Genomic DNA, 14,098 nt, shown 5'->3' with positions numbered 1-14,098 from the left:
ATCTCACCTTTACCAAATAAAATGCAGCTGCAATATTTTATAATTCCTAACTGTATGTGTCTTTAAATAATGTAATAATACTGATATGCAATCCTATTACGGCTGTTAAAACCTGTTGGAATGCCACATGGTGAAATCAAAAGTGGCCTCATCAGCAACTGTGCCAATAACAACATAAATGCAAAGCACATTAGCGGACATAAAGACCAAATAGCATAACATAAATAAACTGCAAAACTCAAAACAAAACTCTCCAAAGTACAACACTTCAATAAAACAAAACATATGATGGTTCACTTGAAAAAGTCTGGGAATGTCATATTCCAATAAATTATAAAGGAATTATTACTTTTTTACTCATTAAAAACATAAAATACCATCTCAAAATATAAATAAAATGTATCATTTTAAAATGTGCCTTGCTAAATATAAACTTTCTCTGTAAATTATAGGGCATCTCATACTTTAAAAAATTTTTTTTTTTTTTTTTTTTTACAGTAAAATGCATTTTCTCAAATTGCAAGGTAACCAGTTTTTACCATGTTAATTTCTGCATTTATGATGTACAAGTGCACCTTACCTTCGGAAAAGGTTTGCAATTTTCTCTCAAACCTCTGCACCCACACATCACTGTGTTAAAATAATTCACTGGCACTAAGGTTCGCCCACATTATTCCTCGAAAAGCAACTTGGCTGCTTCCTTTCCCCATAGCTGTCCAGCAGCAAGGATCCCGGTGTGATGCCATTTGGCCAGGCTTACCTATGCACTTGATCTCGAAGCCCCGCGGTGGTTTGAGGGCTCTCCGTGTCCATCCTTCCCTCAGGACCTCCAAGTGATCCTCCTTGCCTTGAATGAGCAGAACATGTTCATCTATCCAGCCCAAGAAGAAGGTCTCCGATATGGCGTCCGTGACTTTCTTATTCCAGAAGTGCTGCATGTTCTCCGCTTTGAAGTCGGCGAATATCTCATAGCCGGTGTGGTGGTGCTGAAGCTTCTCCGTGACCGCGGCAGCTTCCTCCGTGCTGACCCGCGACAGCACTATGGCAAGGGAATGGGGCGCTATCTGCAGAAACTTCTCCATTCTCCGGCGCGTTTCACACACAGGCCACGGCGTGGATTGCGACCCTGTCCGAAGCTCCGCGGCACTCACACGGTGTTTTATTGCGCACCTTATTGAATTTCCAAAACGAACACATTGCACCGTATTTCACTTTGTGTCCAGGAGCCGAAGCGCTGCGCGTGACGGCGGAGGCTCCACCAGCATGATACGCGAGTGAGACGCCAATGTCATTTATTCATCACACAAACGCGTTCCGCACGGTGCGCCCATAGCCCGATGCCAGCGGTCCGGTGGGCAATATTAACCAGGCACTGCACTGATGGGCAAAGCAGCTGAGCTGAATGATCAATGGGTCTGTCCGTATTAATAGCTCTCAACCTGCCTCTTTCCACACCTCTCCCGCGACATTCTGCGCATACGGCCAAAAGCAAGCAAGACCGACTCCTCCACCATCGAGGCCTCTTGAGCGGTGGCTTGATCGATCACTGCATTCATCGGTGATGTTTGCTGGCCATAAAGCGCAGGAGATGACTTCATCCCTTCTTATTCATGTCTTCATTTGGTGCACTCCGTGGTTGCCTCCCAGTCGGTCTTGTGCACTACGGGGCGTTCATACAGACCGTACGCTTTCTGATGTCACACTCGCAACCGTTAACTCGTCTCAGAGGCGTCGGGCTCTTGTCCCTGACGCCTTGCGCCTGGTGTCCGGTGCGGCGGATTAGATTGGACGTGTCGACAGAGAGAGCGCGGATCACCAGATGTTTTCCTGACTCCACCTACAGGCGGCCTTCAAAACATCGCGAGTATAGTGCACGAGCCTCGCAACAGGTGAACATGGGAAAAGCAGAACGAGAGCTGGCGCTCACAGATTAGTGCAATACATGTGAACACTTTTAACGACAGGAAGTAATGATAGGGTGGATTTAAAAGAGGCGTTGAGAGGTGTCTGCATTCGAACACATTACAATAACGCTCATTAGTTAACATTAATAAACTACATTAGTTAACATGAACTAAGAATGAACAATACTTCTACAGCATGTATTAATCTGAGTTCATGTTCAGCATTTCCTAATGCATTATTAAAATCACACGTTTTGTTTGTTGTATGAACAAACAATGAATAACTGTATTTCTAGCATAATATTAATAAAGATTAATAGTGTAATAAACTGTAAATAAATTATGCCTTATTGTAAAGTGTTGCTCTGTATCCTGTTTTCTTTAACCACACAATGCTTTGAATCCAAGACAAAAATATTATAGGCCTACCTATTATATCTTGAATCATGTTGATTTGTTGGTCTAATTTTTTGTCCACTCTTATGGCTGTCCATCCTTTTTATGTTATTAATTAATAGTTTAATAATATCATGGTTAAATGTCTATCCTTCAGGAAAATCACTCATGTAGACCTATAGTGTATCATAACAGTAAACAGCAAAATCATGAAAATGTACACTTGTTTAGTGAAATATATATCAAATAATATTCAGAAGTATTCATAAATTCATGGAATTCTATAGAATATATTACTAAATGTATTTGTCCATAACTGTGTAATGTTTTGTTAGTCGAAATTTATAGGTTTCAGGCCATTAAGCTTGACATGTATGATTTGTATTTTTTAATGATTAAACATAAATACATGTTTAATTTTTTCAAAAGTTTTAAAGCTCAAAAGGCACTGAGTTAAAGAATCTCCCAAACCACAACTGTGTAGTGAACAGTGTTGGGAAAAGTTACTTTTAAAAGTAATGCATTACAATGTTGCATCACCTCCTAAAAAAAGTAACTAATCACATTAGTTACTTTTTATGGAAAGTAATGTGTTACGTTACTTTTGCATTACATTTCAGAACTGGGCAGGGCTTGCCTGTTTGATTTTTAATCTAAAAAGTTCAATTTTCAGCAAATGTAAAAGCCCTTTCACACCAAAAGCCTCAGGCTGAAGGAAAAGTTTAACACTCTTCAGCAATAAAAAAAGAAGAAAGAAACTAAAAAACTGTGGAAGTATTTCTGCTAGATCATCATTAGTTCCTTTTTTCATTTTGAAGTAGGCAGTGTGAGACTGCGGATTGTTATCTGAAAAGAATTTGGCCTTGTTTGCATTTGTGTCAGGTTCTTTTCTCAAAAGCCTTGATCAAATAACTTCTATACAGAGAGCAAGGGCACCCAAGCTTTGGTGTCAGCTTTCGGTTCCCAAGTTCCCAGGGTGTTTCCTCTTGTTTAGTGATCCGAGTATCACTAGAAAGAACAAGACTGAGTCTTTTAAAATCCTGACCCAGGGTTGCAGTTGTTTAGATAAAAAGTTATTTCTTCACACGCTCCCACAAAAACCCAGGTAACCGCAGTATTGATGATGAATTATGTGCATTGCGTTTGACAATATAAGTTAGATACCTGAGTAGCTACTTATTAACCGACAGCTGAATTCATAGATTATTTAAAATGCTAACTTAACAAATCCTTGGTTACAGAGTAATCCTGATTACTGTGTAACCTAGAATAAATATACATTAACAACTAATGCTCAACATTTGTAATGCCTAAATGAGCTGGTGACCAACAATAGTATTACTCTATACACACTCTTAAAAATAAAGGTTCCAAAATGCTGCAGAAAAAACTATTTCCACAAAGAACCTTTGAGTGAAGAGTTCTTCAAAAAAACATTTTAAAAATCATTTTTCAACTACAATGAAACTTTGCTGCATTTGAAAAATTTCATGGATGTTCGAGGTTCTTTATGCAACCATCAATGCCAATAAAGAATCTTAATTTTTAAGAGAAAGGCTGCACTTTAAACTCTCTCTGAGTTTTTTTTTTCTCCGATAGACATAACTGTATACTGTAAATTGAGCTATAATTAAAAGCACTTTTTTGAACTTCAAAAAAGTTCAATCTGAGTTCTGAAGCAAAACCAGTTGAGAACCACTTATGCCTTTATGGTGACATCTGCTGGCAAGCAAGACTTACTTTATACTGTCAAAGAACAGAGTTGTATGGTTTGATGTGGTCAGTGATTTGCTACTATGTGTTTTCTGGACAGTTTCATGACACAAGGGTGTGCTTCTATTAAAATTCCTATTGGTCTGTATATGTCTGGCCAATGAAGATATGCCTTTTGTGAAGTCTTTTTGCTGTTTTCCATTTCATAGACTGAATCAGGTCCCAACCTTTCAAACAGATATTTCTCAACACCTCATGATATAAAATATTTATAGATGAATAGTACAAAAAAAAAAAAATGAAATAACACAAATAAAATGTTCAATTAAAAATTGTGTCTTTTAGCCTCTTTAACATTATCACTCATTGCCTGGATTCCAGCTCTACACACTCTGGGCATTCAACCAACATCAGTTCCTAAGACACTTGAAGGAGCACACTTGTTGGCTGCTTTCTTTCGCTATTTAATTTATTAAAAAAAAAAAAAAAAGTTTTGAGTTTTGTAATGATTTTCATATGTAGCCATGATTTATACTTCAAGAACAAGCTTTTATATTCAAAGATTTTTAAAAGTAAAACACAAATTCAGTCAAGTGTGTCTAAGCTTGTGTCTGGTAGTGTAGCTTCTTTCTTTTTGAGCATTTTTAATGCAGAAAATAATGACTATATGTGACCCTTGGAACACAAACCAGTCTTAAGTAGCACGGGTATGTTTGTAGTAATAGCCAAAAACACATTGTATGGGTTAAAATGAGTGATTTAGGATATTATGTAAAGATCATGTAACTTTCCTACCATAAATAAATCAAAACTTAACTTTGGATTAGTAATATGCATTGCTAAGAACTTAATTTGTACAATTTCAAAGGTGATTTTCTCAGCATTTAGATTTTTTTGCACCCTCAGATCCCAATTTTCCCATTTTTACATAGTAGTACACTGTAAACAAAATCTGTAGAAATTACAGTATTACTGGCAGCTGGTTGCCAGTAACTTACTGTAAATTTAAATTTATGCTATTTACTGGCAACAGTTTGTTCAAAGTTAATTGAACATTAAACATTAACAAGTCTTTATCTTTACAGAATAAAACTAAAATAACAGTCTCATACAAAGCATTCTGGGAACCAAAATCTGAAGGAAAAAACAGAAAAAGGTTGATGAAGGTTTCTGGTTCCCAGAATGCTTTGCAGTAGGTTGTTATTTTATAGTTTTATTCTGTAAAGACAAAGACTTGTTAATGTTAAATGTTCATTTAACTTTGAACAAACTGTTGCCAGTAAATAACATAAATTAAAAATCTACAGTAAGTTACTGGCAACCAGCTGCAGAACTACAGCAATTTTTTTACAGTGTATCTAGGCCAAATACTGTCCTATCCTAACAAACCATACATCAATAGAAAGCTTATTATTTCATGATATACAAGTCTCAACTTAAATTAAGTTACCCTTATGACTGGTTTTGTGGTCCAGGGTCAAATATATCCAAAAAGGTTTTTATATTATCCATGTGACACAACAAGCAGATTAGAGACATAACAAGCACTGATTTATTTAAATAGATGAAACTTAAAAAAAGAGAATTTTTAACAAAAAAAAACATCACTCCAAAACAGTAACAAAGAAAATGAATTTGTTCTCTCACTGGAAGACATTTCAGAGGTGTATTTTCATATATATTTTCTAAAATGTGGAACGAAAGAACAAGAAATGCAAATAAAAGGTGTTGACAATGTTCATCAAACCCTGTGCATTTTAATCTCCTCTTTTTTTTTTTTTTTTATTAACACGTATTAACCCGGACCGGTTGACCTCCAACATATATAAACTCTCGCAGCATACCAAAATCAACAGTTAAGAGGAAAAAAAAAAAGCTTAGAAAAGAACTCTTTGTTGTCTTATGGACATTAGTGGCAGTATCTTAAACATCTGTGTTTCCAGGGTTAATTACGTCTGTTGGTCGTTTTCCCATCCTAATGCAAAAGCAACAACAGCACCAGTTTGGAAACATTTCAGCTAAGTGCATGAGGAGAACCTTTTAACATAAGTTAAACACAAAAATCGCCATTCCCCACACTTAAACAATCTAGCACGTCTTCTGTAAGGCACTACCTGGACCGCCTATCCTTCTTGGCCCTATCTGCACTTTTTTCCATAGTCTTTTCACTGTCGCCCCTGCATTTGGGGCAATACCATTTACCCTTGGGCTTGTAGGTCAGTCCGACACAGGAAAAATGGAACCACTCAATAGGACATTGCTCATTGTCGCAGCCAATCATCTCCCCATAGGACACCTGTTCACAGAGGCAGTAGGTGGGCTCGTTGGGATCAATGGTGAACTCCACCGGCGACGCTTCACGCTCCTGCTTGGCCTTGGAGCGCTTCTTCTTCTTGGCCGACTTGGACTTTTTCTCACGGGGCTGCTGCGGAGGCTCTTCGCCCAGGTCTTCCAGGGCTCCATTGGCACAAGTGTCACGGCTCTCGCTGTTGCGCTGACGTCTGGGTCGCCTCGCCGAAGAGCGTTCAGGCATAACGTTCGCAGAGGTGCTTGCAGGGTCATGCCTCACCTTCTCCGCCGGTCGCTCCGCTTCTCCCGGCTCCAAGAAACAAGGCGAGTGGGCCTCGATCTGACGCGAGCGGTTCTCCACCACCTCCATCATCTGTGTGACCACATGGATTTTCTCATCTCCCAGCTCCTGACTGCTGATGAGCGCCCGCTGCAACTGAATCTGCAATCGCTTGCGCTGCCCACTGTCAGTCTCCTTTTTGTACTTTTCATAGATGTCATCCACCTCCTTGAGGACCTCTTGAGCGGCAGAGAAAACAGAGAAAGTGAGGTGGAGACACTTTCAATGAACATATTAGAAAATGAAGCGAGGCAGCTTGAGAACGCCCTAAACATTTTACAAAGCCACCCTTTAACATACTACAGGCGATTGTTTGCTGTTCGCAATGCATGCCCGGGTTGCTCTAGTGCTACCCCTGCCGCTTTGTAACAAAAACATACGAGCAGCCTAACGTTACCTGCCCGAGCGTACATGCTCCTCGGTAGGGATTATAAAAATATGAGGAACTATCGACGTGAATGAATCGTTTCCGTTGCATATAAATCATTTTGAACGGTAACCTTTGTTAAGTCCAACTCGAAGGCGTCGACATCGAGCTGTGGATGTTTTAGCTACATGCGAACAAAACACACGCCGACTGAAAGCACCATTACGTCGATACTATGGCAACTAAAGCGATGCGTTAAAAGAGCACAGCCAAACAACAGTACAGAGTATGCACTAGTCAAAATGGCTGATCACTGCTGGTAGGATAGTGTTGCTGGAACAAACACAGCTGAATATGCTAAAGACCAAATACAAGTAAAACACAACGGGCGTGGACAGCATTGGAAGCACTGGTAAATGTTTAGTAAAAATGTGTTCTGAGTTATTGTGAGAAAACGAAACGAACCCGGTCTACGGGGTGAAGTGCACACGATGTAAACGAACGTAAATATACATCATATCGTACTGGCACCTTTCACAAATGTTTCGCTTACCTTGATACTTGGTGTCGATCTCTCGTAACAATGAAACATTCCTCTGTATATCCAAAGGCAGCGATTCGACACATTCCAAATAATCCTCCACGTAGTTGACAAGCTGCGATTTTTCCACGTTTGGATAATGCCCTAACATGATGATAGTAATGCATCAAGCAGCTATGCGCCTTTTCGAGAAGAACTGCGGCTTAAAAAGAGGCGCTTTTCACTCATAGGTTCCTTTAAAATATGATGTTAGTTGGCAACCTTGTGGAGAGCCACTCTTTCCGGACAAATTCAGTCCAGTCTTCTCTGGCTACGAGAACTCCTTCAAACAAAACTATGAGATGTGCGCATGCGTAGGATCAACCCATAAAATGCCGCGTTTTGCATTTTCAGACGGTTTAGCAAATGGGGGGAGGCGTTGCTGCGATGTGGGCGGATCGAGGGATCAGCTGGGCGCGTCCAGAGTTCATATGGAACCGGAGGTTCGATTCATAATCATTAAAAGCGGGATCGAACCGGGAGACCACAGCATTGGACTGGAACACCGTGTTGGCAAAGTATATTTGATAACGTAATGGAAAAATCGTAAATGTAACAGAGTAATGAATTAGCAGGGGTTATTAGGGGCGAAATTGTCCCTGGTAGTTACAAAAGTGTCCCGAAACTTCAAAGTTCCACTAAGATTTTAAGAATACTTCGAGTTTTCAAAAGCTGAAATAGAGCAACAGTATAGAAATACAATATTTAAACAAAGACATATAAATAAATGTAAATATAATACAACTCAACAGCTGTAAACACTAGAAACAGCGGTATAATACAAATAGAATACAGATAAAAACAGAAGGGCAGTCAGGGAGACAATTTAAACAAACGATAATAAATTAATTCAAATTTTAAAATGTGTATCTTTGTTTTATATTTCCTAACATTTTATTTTACGCCTCATTATAGCCTATAGTTATCTGATATCTAATTAATAATGATGTCGATGTAATATGGTAGTTAACAGCCAAGTTATTTTAATTAATTAACAAATATTTTCATCAACAGTGTTGGGGTAGTTGCTTAAAAAATGTGACCCTGGACCACAAAAAAACAGTCATAAGTAGCACGGGTATATTTGTCGCAATAGCCAAAAATACACTGTATGGCTCGAAAAAAAATCGATTTTTCTTTTATGCCAAAAATCATTAGGATATTAAGTACAGATCGTGTTCCATGAAGATATTTTAGAAATTAATATATCAGAACTTAATTTTTTATTAGTAATATGCATTGCTAAGAACTTTATTTGGACAACTTTAAAGGCAATTTTCTTACTCTTTGGATTTTTTTGCATCCTCAGATATTGTTCAAATATTTTTATCTCGGGGCAAATATTGTTCTATCCTAACAAACCATACACCAATGGAAAGCTTACTTATTCGGCTTTATTCAGCTTTTTGAAAAAACTGACCTGACTGGTTTTGTGGTCCAGGATCACTAATGTAATATATTACTCATAACTCTTTTCAAAAGTAATAATATTATTTATTACTTTCTAGAAACAGAAATTGTTACATTACTTTTCTTTCACACCCCACATAAGTTGTAATTGCTATTTTATGGATGGTAATTGTAATATTATTATTATAATACTGAAATCTTATTAATAATTGGTTACACTAATCGTTACTGCAAAAAGTAATATTATTATAACTATCAGAGCTGAGTAGTATTAATTGCATGTAATCTGAATTACCTAATCAGATTCCAAAAATTAAGTACTTGTATTTAGATTAAATTAGATTTAAAAATACTTGTCAGGCTACATGGATTACATGCCCTGATAGCACACGTATTAGATCTCGGAGATGTCTATTTGACCTCTGCATTTACATCTGCAAGATGTAGTTTGCTCATCTGAAATACGTATATTGGACGTTTCCTATCAGATGTCAAATAGACGTCTATTAGATGTCTTTAAGATGTTAATGAATTAGAATGTTTCTAAGACCGACATCTTATAGACGTTTGTACACAGCAGATGCTTTCCAGATCAAGAGATCTTTAACAGACATCTTGCAGACGTATGTGTGCTATCTGGGTGATTATATTTATACAATAGCAATAAATTATTCAAAATGTATTGATTGTCCCTAATCCTCTTTTTCATCTTTTAAATTGTCCTTTCTAAAATAGCCTACTGCTTATATACATTCAGGAAGTTTTCATGTTGTCTTTTGATATTTTTTTCACCTAATATATTTACTTGAAGTACCTCTGAAATTTAAAAATAAATATTTCAAACATTATCACATTTGCATGAATTAGTTCTAATAAATTAGTAAGGAATTAGTTCTCTGACATTGGTTCTGATCACATGACATGCAGGTAAACAAATAAAATATTTTGCTTTTTTTATTTTGACTTCTTAAAAAATTATTTTACATTTTTTATGATTTAATTTAGTATTAGCTTTTTATTAAATAAATAAACCCCCTGTAGTTCCTTCACAAACCAGTTTACCAGTTTGATAAACCTTGACATAATATGATGTTTAAAACACTTCATGTCATTAATAACAACTAATGAATTATATTTTCTTACTCTTTGTATTTTAATGTGAGGATCCTATTTAAATCAATGTGATAAACGAGTTAGGTCAAAAGTAATCTAGAAGTAATCAAAAACTAGTCTGATTATATAACCTAAAATGTGTAATGTAATGAATTACGTTACTAACTACAATTTCTGTCATGTAATTTGGCATCAGTTATGGATTACAATTTGTAATCTATCCAGCTCTGATAACTAGTTTCTAGTAACTAGTTACTGCCAGACACTGGTCATCAATGATACATAATAATAATAATAATAATAAAATCTGTCAGATTTATTATGGTTAGAATAAAATCTGCTCTAGGGGAAACATATTCAAGTTAACTTTAGACACAGGTTGAGATAAGTGACACCTACATGTGAAAAGTCAATTCCTCCATTGTTTCACAATTCCATTATTAGAGATATCGCTAAGACTAACACACAAAACTATGCGCATGCTGAGAATGAGCCCCGTTCTGTAGAAGTACGTCTGTACTTCACTTGAGTCACTATTTCATTGACAAGCCTGGATTGCAAGCGTTGTGCTCTGTCACACAGGACGTCTTAGCGCATTGATACGCTACGCAATCCACCTATCTGCGCTGTATGCAGGACATCTCTGCCTAATGTCCGGGGACTTTCCCCTAAGCAATGATGGCGAAACGAAGTTCCCAGTACGTAGCTTAGCATTCAAGTTTTCAGGCATGCGCATTTAGAACAATGCATGCACAGGCTATATATACCGCTGAAGGCAGCGATCCGTTTGAATGACGGTGACACTGTGATTGTATTGCTTTGCATTTATCTTAATGGGTTTTTAAAGGAGAGTGTGATATACCACTACAAAGACATTCGATATATTGCGAAGAACGTGTATTGCAATATATTAAAACACTTGGTCCTGAAGTGAAGACTGAATATGTAAATGAATCACATACGTCACGATGACACACCGCGAGCTAACGGAAATGCCTAAACAAGTCAAATGAACAAAAAACTTGACGATATCTTAAGTACCACATTACTCGTTTATTCTTGTTCATAAAAAACAATGAATTCGTTTAAAAACCGTTAGGTTGACGATTTTTTTGTCGTTAATTTTAATAGTTTTTGTTTTTGTTGCTATCTTTTTCTCCTAAAACATTTATGGAGGATAAAAAATAGGGAAAATACCTTATATTATTCTTTGTCTTCGTATGTTTACGGACTGTAATTTCATAAAACACAAGACTGTGGGCAGGCATGAAATTTGAGCGTAGAGCTAGTGCAAGCACTATAATTTACTAAATATGAAAAGTTTCCGCCCACGAGTTATGCAAGTGTAAAATAACAAACTCAAATGTGTCACACGCGAAGGAACACCGACCGAGTAACACGTTTGTTATTATAAAGTAGTTTTTAAAAAAAGGTGACATAACGCGAGGTACGTATATAATTTACTAGCATGCCAGTGTAAATAGGCTAATTATAAAATGTAAGCTAACTATATGGAACTGTATCGACGTTTATGGCATTGTTTGGGATATTTTTAAGTTTTTATCAACACTTGTGGATATACAGTCACACCAAAATTTATTCAGACACCTTCAACATTTCTCACATTATCACAGTTTATTCGCTATAGTTTATAAAGTGGTAATAATAAAATATGACAAGAACTCGTTTGTTCTTGTTAATGTCAGATGATAGAAAGGTACGCAGTGGATTCCAATTAACCATATGTATGTCTCAGTTTAGTTTATTTTGCTATCCTCAGTTACATAAATGAACTATAGCGTCCTGCACCCACTAGTAAAACAAATATCTAAATTATATCTGGTGTCTAAAAATTTTTGGTTTGACCATATGTCTCAATAAACTCAGAGGATATAGTAAATAGTATTTTTTTTACATTGCAAAGAGTTTAATAAGATGGGGGTGTTGATGTTAAATGCATATTGGCTTCAAAAGTAACATTTGACTTGACTTTATGATTTTCTGATCTTAGCCACAGGGAAAAGAAGAAATGAAATCCTTCTACTTTTTACCTCTTCTAACTTTTTTGCTCAATGTGCACTTCTGTGGGTCACGCTCAGGTTTGGCATACGCTTCAAATCCAGTTTCCCCACAAGCTGCGAATGCTGTATGTAGAATGCGTCCTAACACTCAACTATCACCTGGAATGCCCCGTGTGTATGGTCATGTTTTTTTCAAACAGTCTGGCCCAAAGGAAAAGCTGAGCGTGACTTTCAGACTGTATGGTCTCCCTGTCAACAGCAAGCAGCCCAGAGCAATGCACATTCATGAGTACGGAGACTTAAGCAAAGGCTGCGGATCAACAGGTGGGCATTACAATCCCCTCGGTGTGAACCATCCACAGCATCCAGGGGACTTTGGGAACTTTGTTCCTGTTAATGGGAAGATTCGCCAATCATTGGACTCCAGTGCAACTCTCTTCGGGAGACTCTCAATACTTGGCCGGTCTGTTGTCATTCATGAGGGAGAGGATGATTTGGGCAGAGGTGGGAATGTGGAAAGCTTGCTGAATGGCAACGCTGGAGGGCGACTGGCATGCTGTGTTATTGGACTGGCGAACCCACAAAATTAGCATATGCAAATTCATGCAATACATGTTTTGAGTCTTTATTAAAAGAATAAGTAATGCGCTTTGAAAATGTAATTGTAGAGTTACACTGCTCAGAATACCTGGTTCCTATTGCATCTACACTAAATAACCATTAAAATGAATAAACTGGCTTTTCAAATGTGTCTTCATTCTTCATTCTAATGTCTTAAGCTTATTTGATCTGTAAACAGATTATGCATCCGTACATTCCACAAATCCCACAGATTCTTTGGTTTTTCGGCATTTGTGAACCCTTTCCTACAATGACTGTATGATTTTGAGATCCATCTTTTCACACTATGGACAACTGAGGGACTCATATGCAACTATTACAGAGGGTTCAACCTCTCACTGATCAGGGTAAATTTTACTTATTTTGTCTTTTGGGAAACATGTAGCTTCTGAAGGTAAGCACTAAATTAACAAATATGATATTTAGGCAAAAAAAGAAAAATGCGCACAAATGTTCAAAAGTTTACACCCCTGGCTCTTAATGCATAATTTTTCCTTTTGGAGCATCAGTAAGAATTGAACCTTCTGGAATAGTTGCATATGAGTCCTGCTGTTGTCCCCAGTGTGAAAAGATGAATTTCAAAATCACACAGTCATTGTTGGAAAGGGTTCAACTCAATACACAAAAATGCTTAAAAAACAAAGAATTTGTGGGACCTGAAGAACAGCGGGCAGGTCAAACATAGGACTCATGAACAACTATCACTAAACAAACAAAAAAAACAGCTGTGGATCATCCAGGTAACAACACAGTATTAAGAATCAAGTGTATGTAAACTTTTGAACAGGGTAATCTTCATAAATTTAACTATTATTTTCCTTTGTGGACTATATGTAAACATTTTATGTGAAATATCTTATTCAGGTCAGTACTAAATTAAAAAACACATGCATTTTATATGATCCCTCTTATTTGGGTAAAATAATTAACATTTTGCAGATTCTGCAACGTGTATGTAAACTTTTGACTCACTACTACCCACACAAGTATAAAAGTACAAATACAAAAAGAAAACATGAATAAAAATGCACTACATTAACAGTACTTGCATTTTGATGCTGTGTATTTTCAGGGCTTGTATTTTAGGAGCTGAAATTCAACATGGTTATATATTTCGCACATATTTTTATAATTCAAAATTCAATAATACATATTCACCTTCCAGAGATCTCTTCCGTCTGTTTAAAAATACGATCTACAATATTAAACAGGCAATTTTTGGTCCACTTTGTTTTACAAATTCGATTCCACAAATTCAGTGGTTCAAATTCGGCAATATTCAACATGCACATCCGGGAACTGCAGGAATAACAGTAACGATGCATAATCTACACTCACCAGCAG

General features: G+C 37.0%; 3 protein-coding genes across 3 annotated transcripts in view; 1 reads left to right on the top strand and 2 right to left on the bottom strand.

Moving 5' to 3' along the window:
- Positions 1-2,110, bottom strand: part of stox2a (storkhead box 2a) — a 66,369-nt gene extending 64,259 nt beyond the window's left edge. Inside the window, exon 1 of the mRNA XM_073842256.1 lies at positions 761-2,110. Coding sequence (XP_073698357.1) covers positions 761-1,082 — 322 coding nt within the window. The 5' untranslated portion in view covers positions 1,083-2,110. The remainder of the gene's footprint in view (positions 1-760) is intronic.
- Positions 2,111-5,542: 3,432 nt separating this feature from the next.
- ing2 (inhibitor of growth family, member 2) lies at positions 5,543-7,864 on the bottom strand. The gene is made up of 2 exons (XM_073842927.1): positions 7,563-7,864; positions 5,543-6,821 (listed from the first exon to the last, which is right to left on the bottom strand). Exons 1-2 carry the CDS (start codon positions 7,699-7,701, stop codon positions 6,124-6,126), a joined length of 837 nt encoding a protein of 278 aa, XP_073699028.1. The 5' UTR covers positions 7,702-7,864; the 3' UTR covers positions 5,543-6,123.
- Positions 7,865-11,450: 3,586 nt separating this feature from the next.
- On the top strand, positions 11,451-12,872 carry sod3b (superoxide dismutase 3, extracellular b). The gene is made up of 2 exons (XM_073842411.1): positions 11,451-11,559; positions 12,124-12,872. Exon 2 carries the CDS (start codon positions 12,142-12,144, stop codon positions 12,721-12,723), a length of 582 nt encoding a protein of 193 aa, XP_073698512.1. The 5' UTR covers positions 11,451-11,559; positions 12,124-12,141; the 3' UTR covers positions 12,724-12,872.
- Positions 12,873-14,098: the final 1,226 nt, after the last annotated feature.

The sequence above is a fragment of the Garra rufa genome, chromosome 6 (genome assembly GCF_049309525.1).
Source record: "Garra rufa chromosome 6, GarRuf1.0, whole genome shotgun sequence".
NCBI classification, from domain to species: domain Eukaryota; kingdom Metazoa; phylum Chordata; class Actinopteri; order Cypriniformes; family Cyprinidae; genus Garra; species Garra rufa.
Note: the sequence above shows the minus strand (reverse complement) of the source record. Positions and strands in the feature narration are given on the sequence as shown.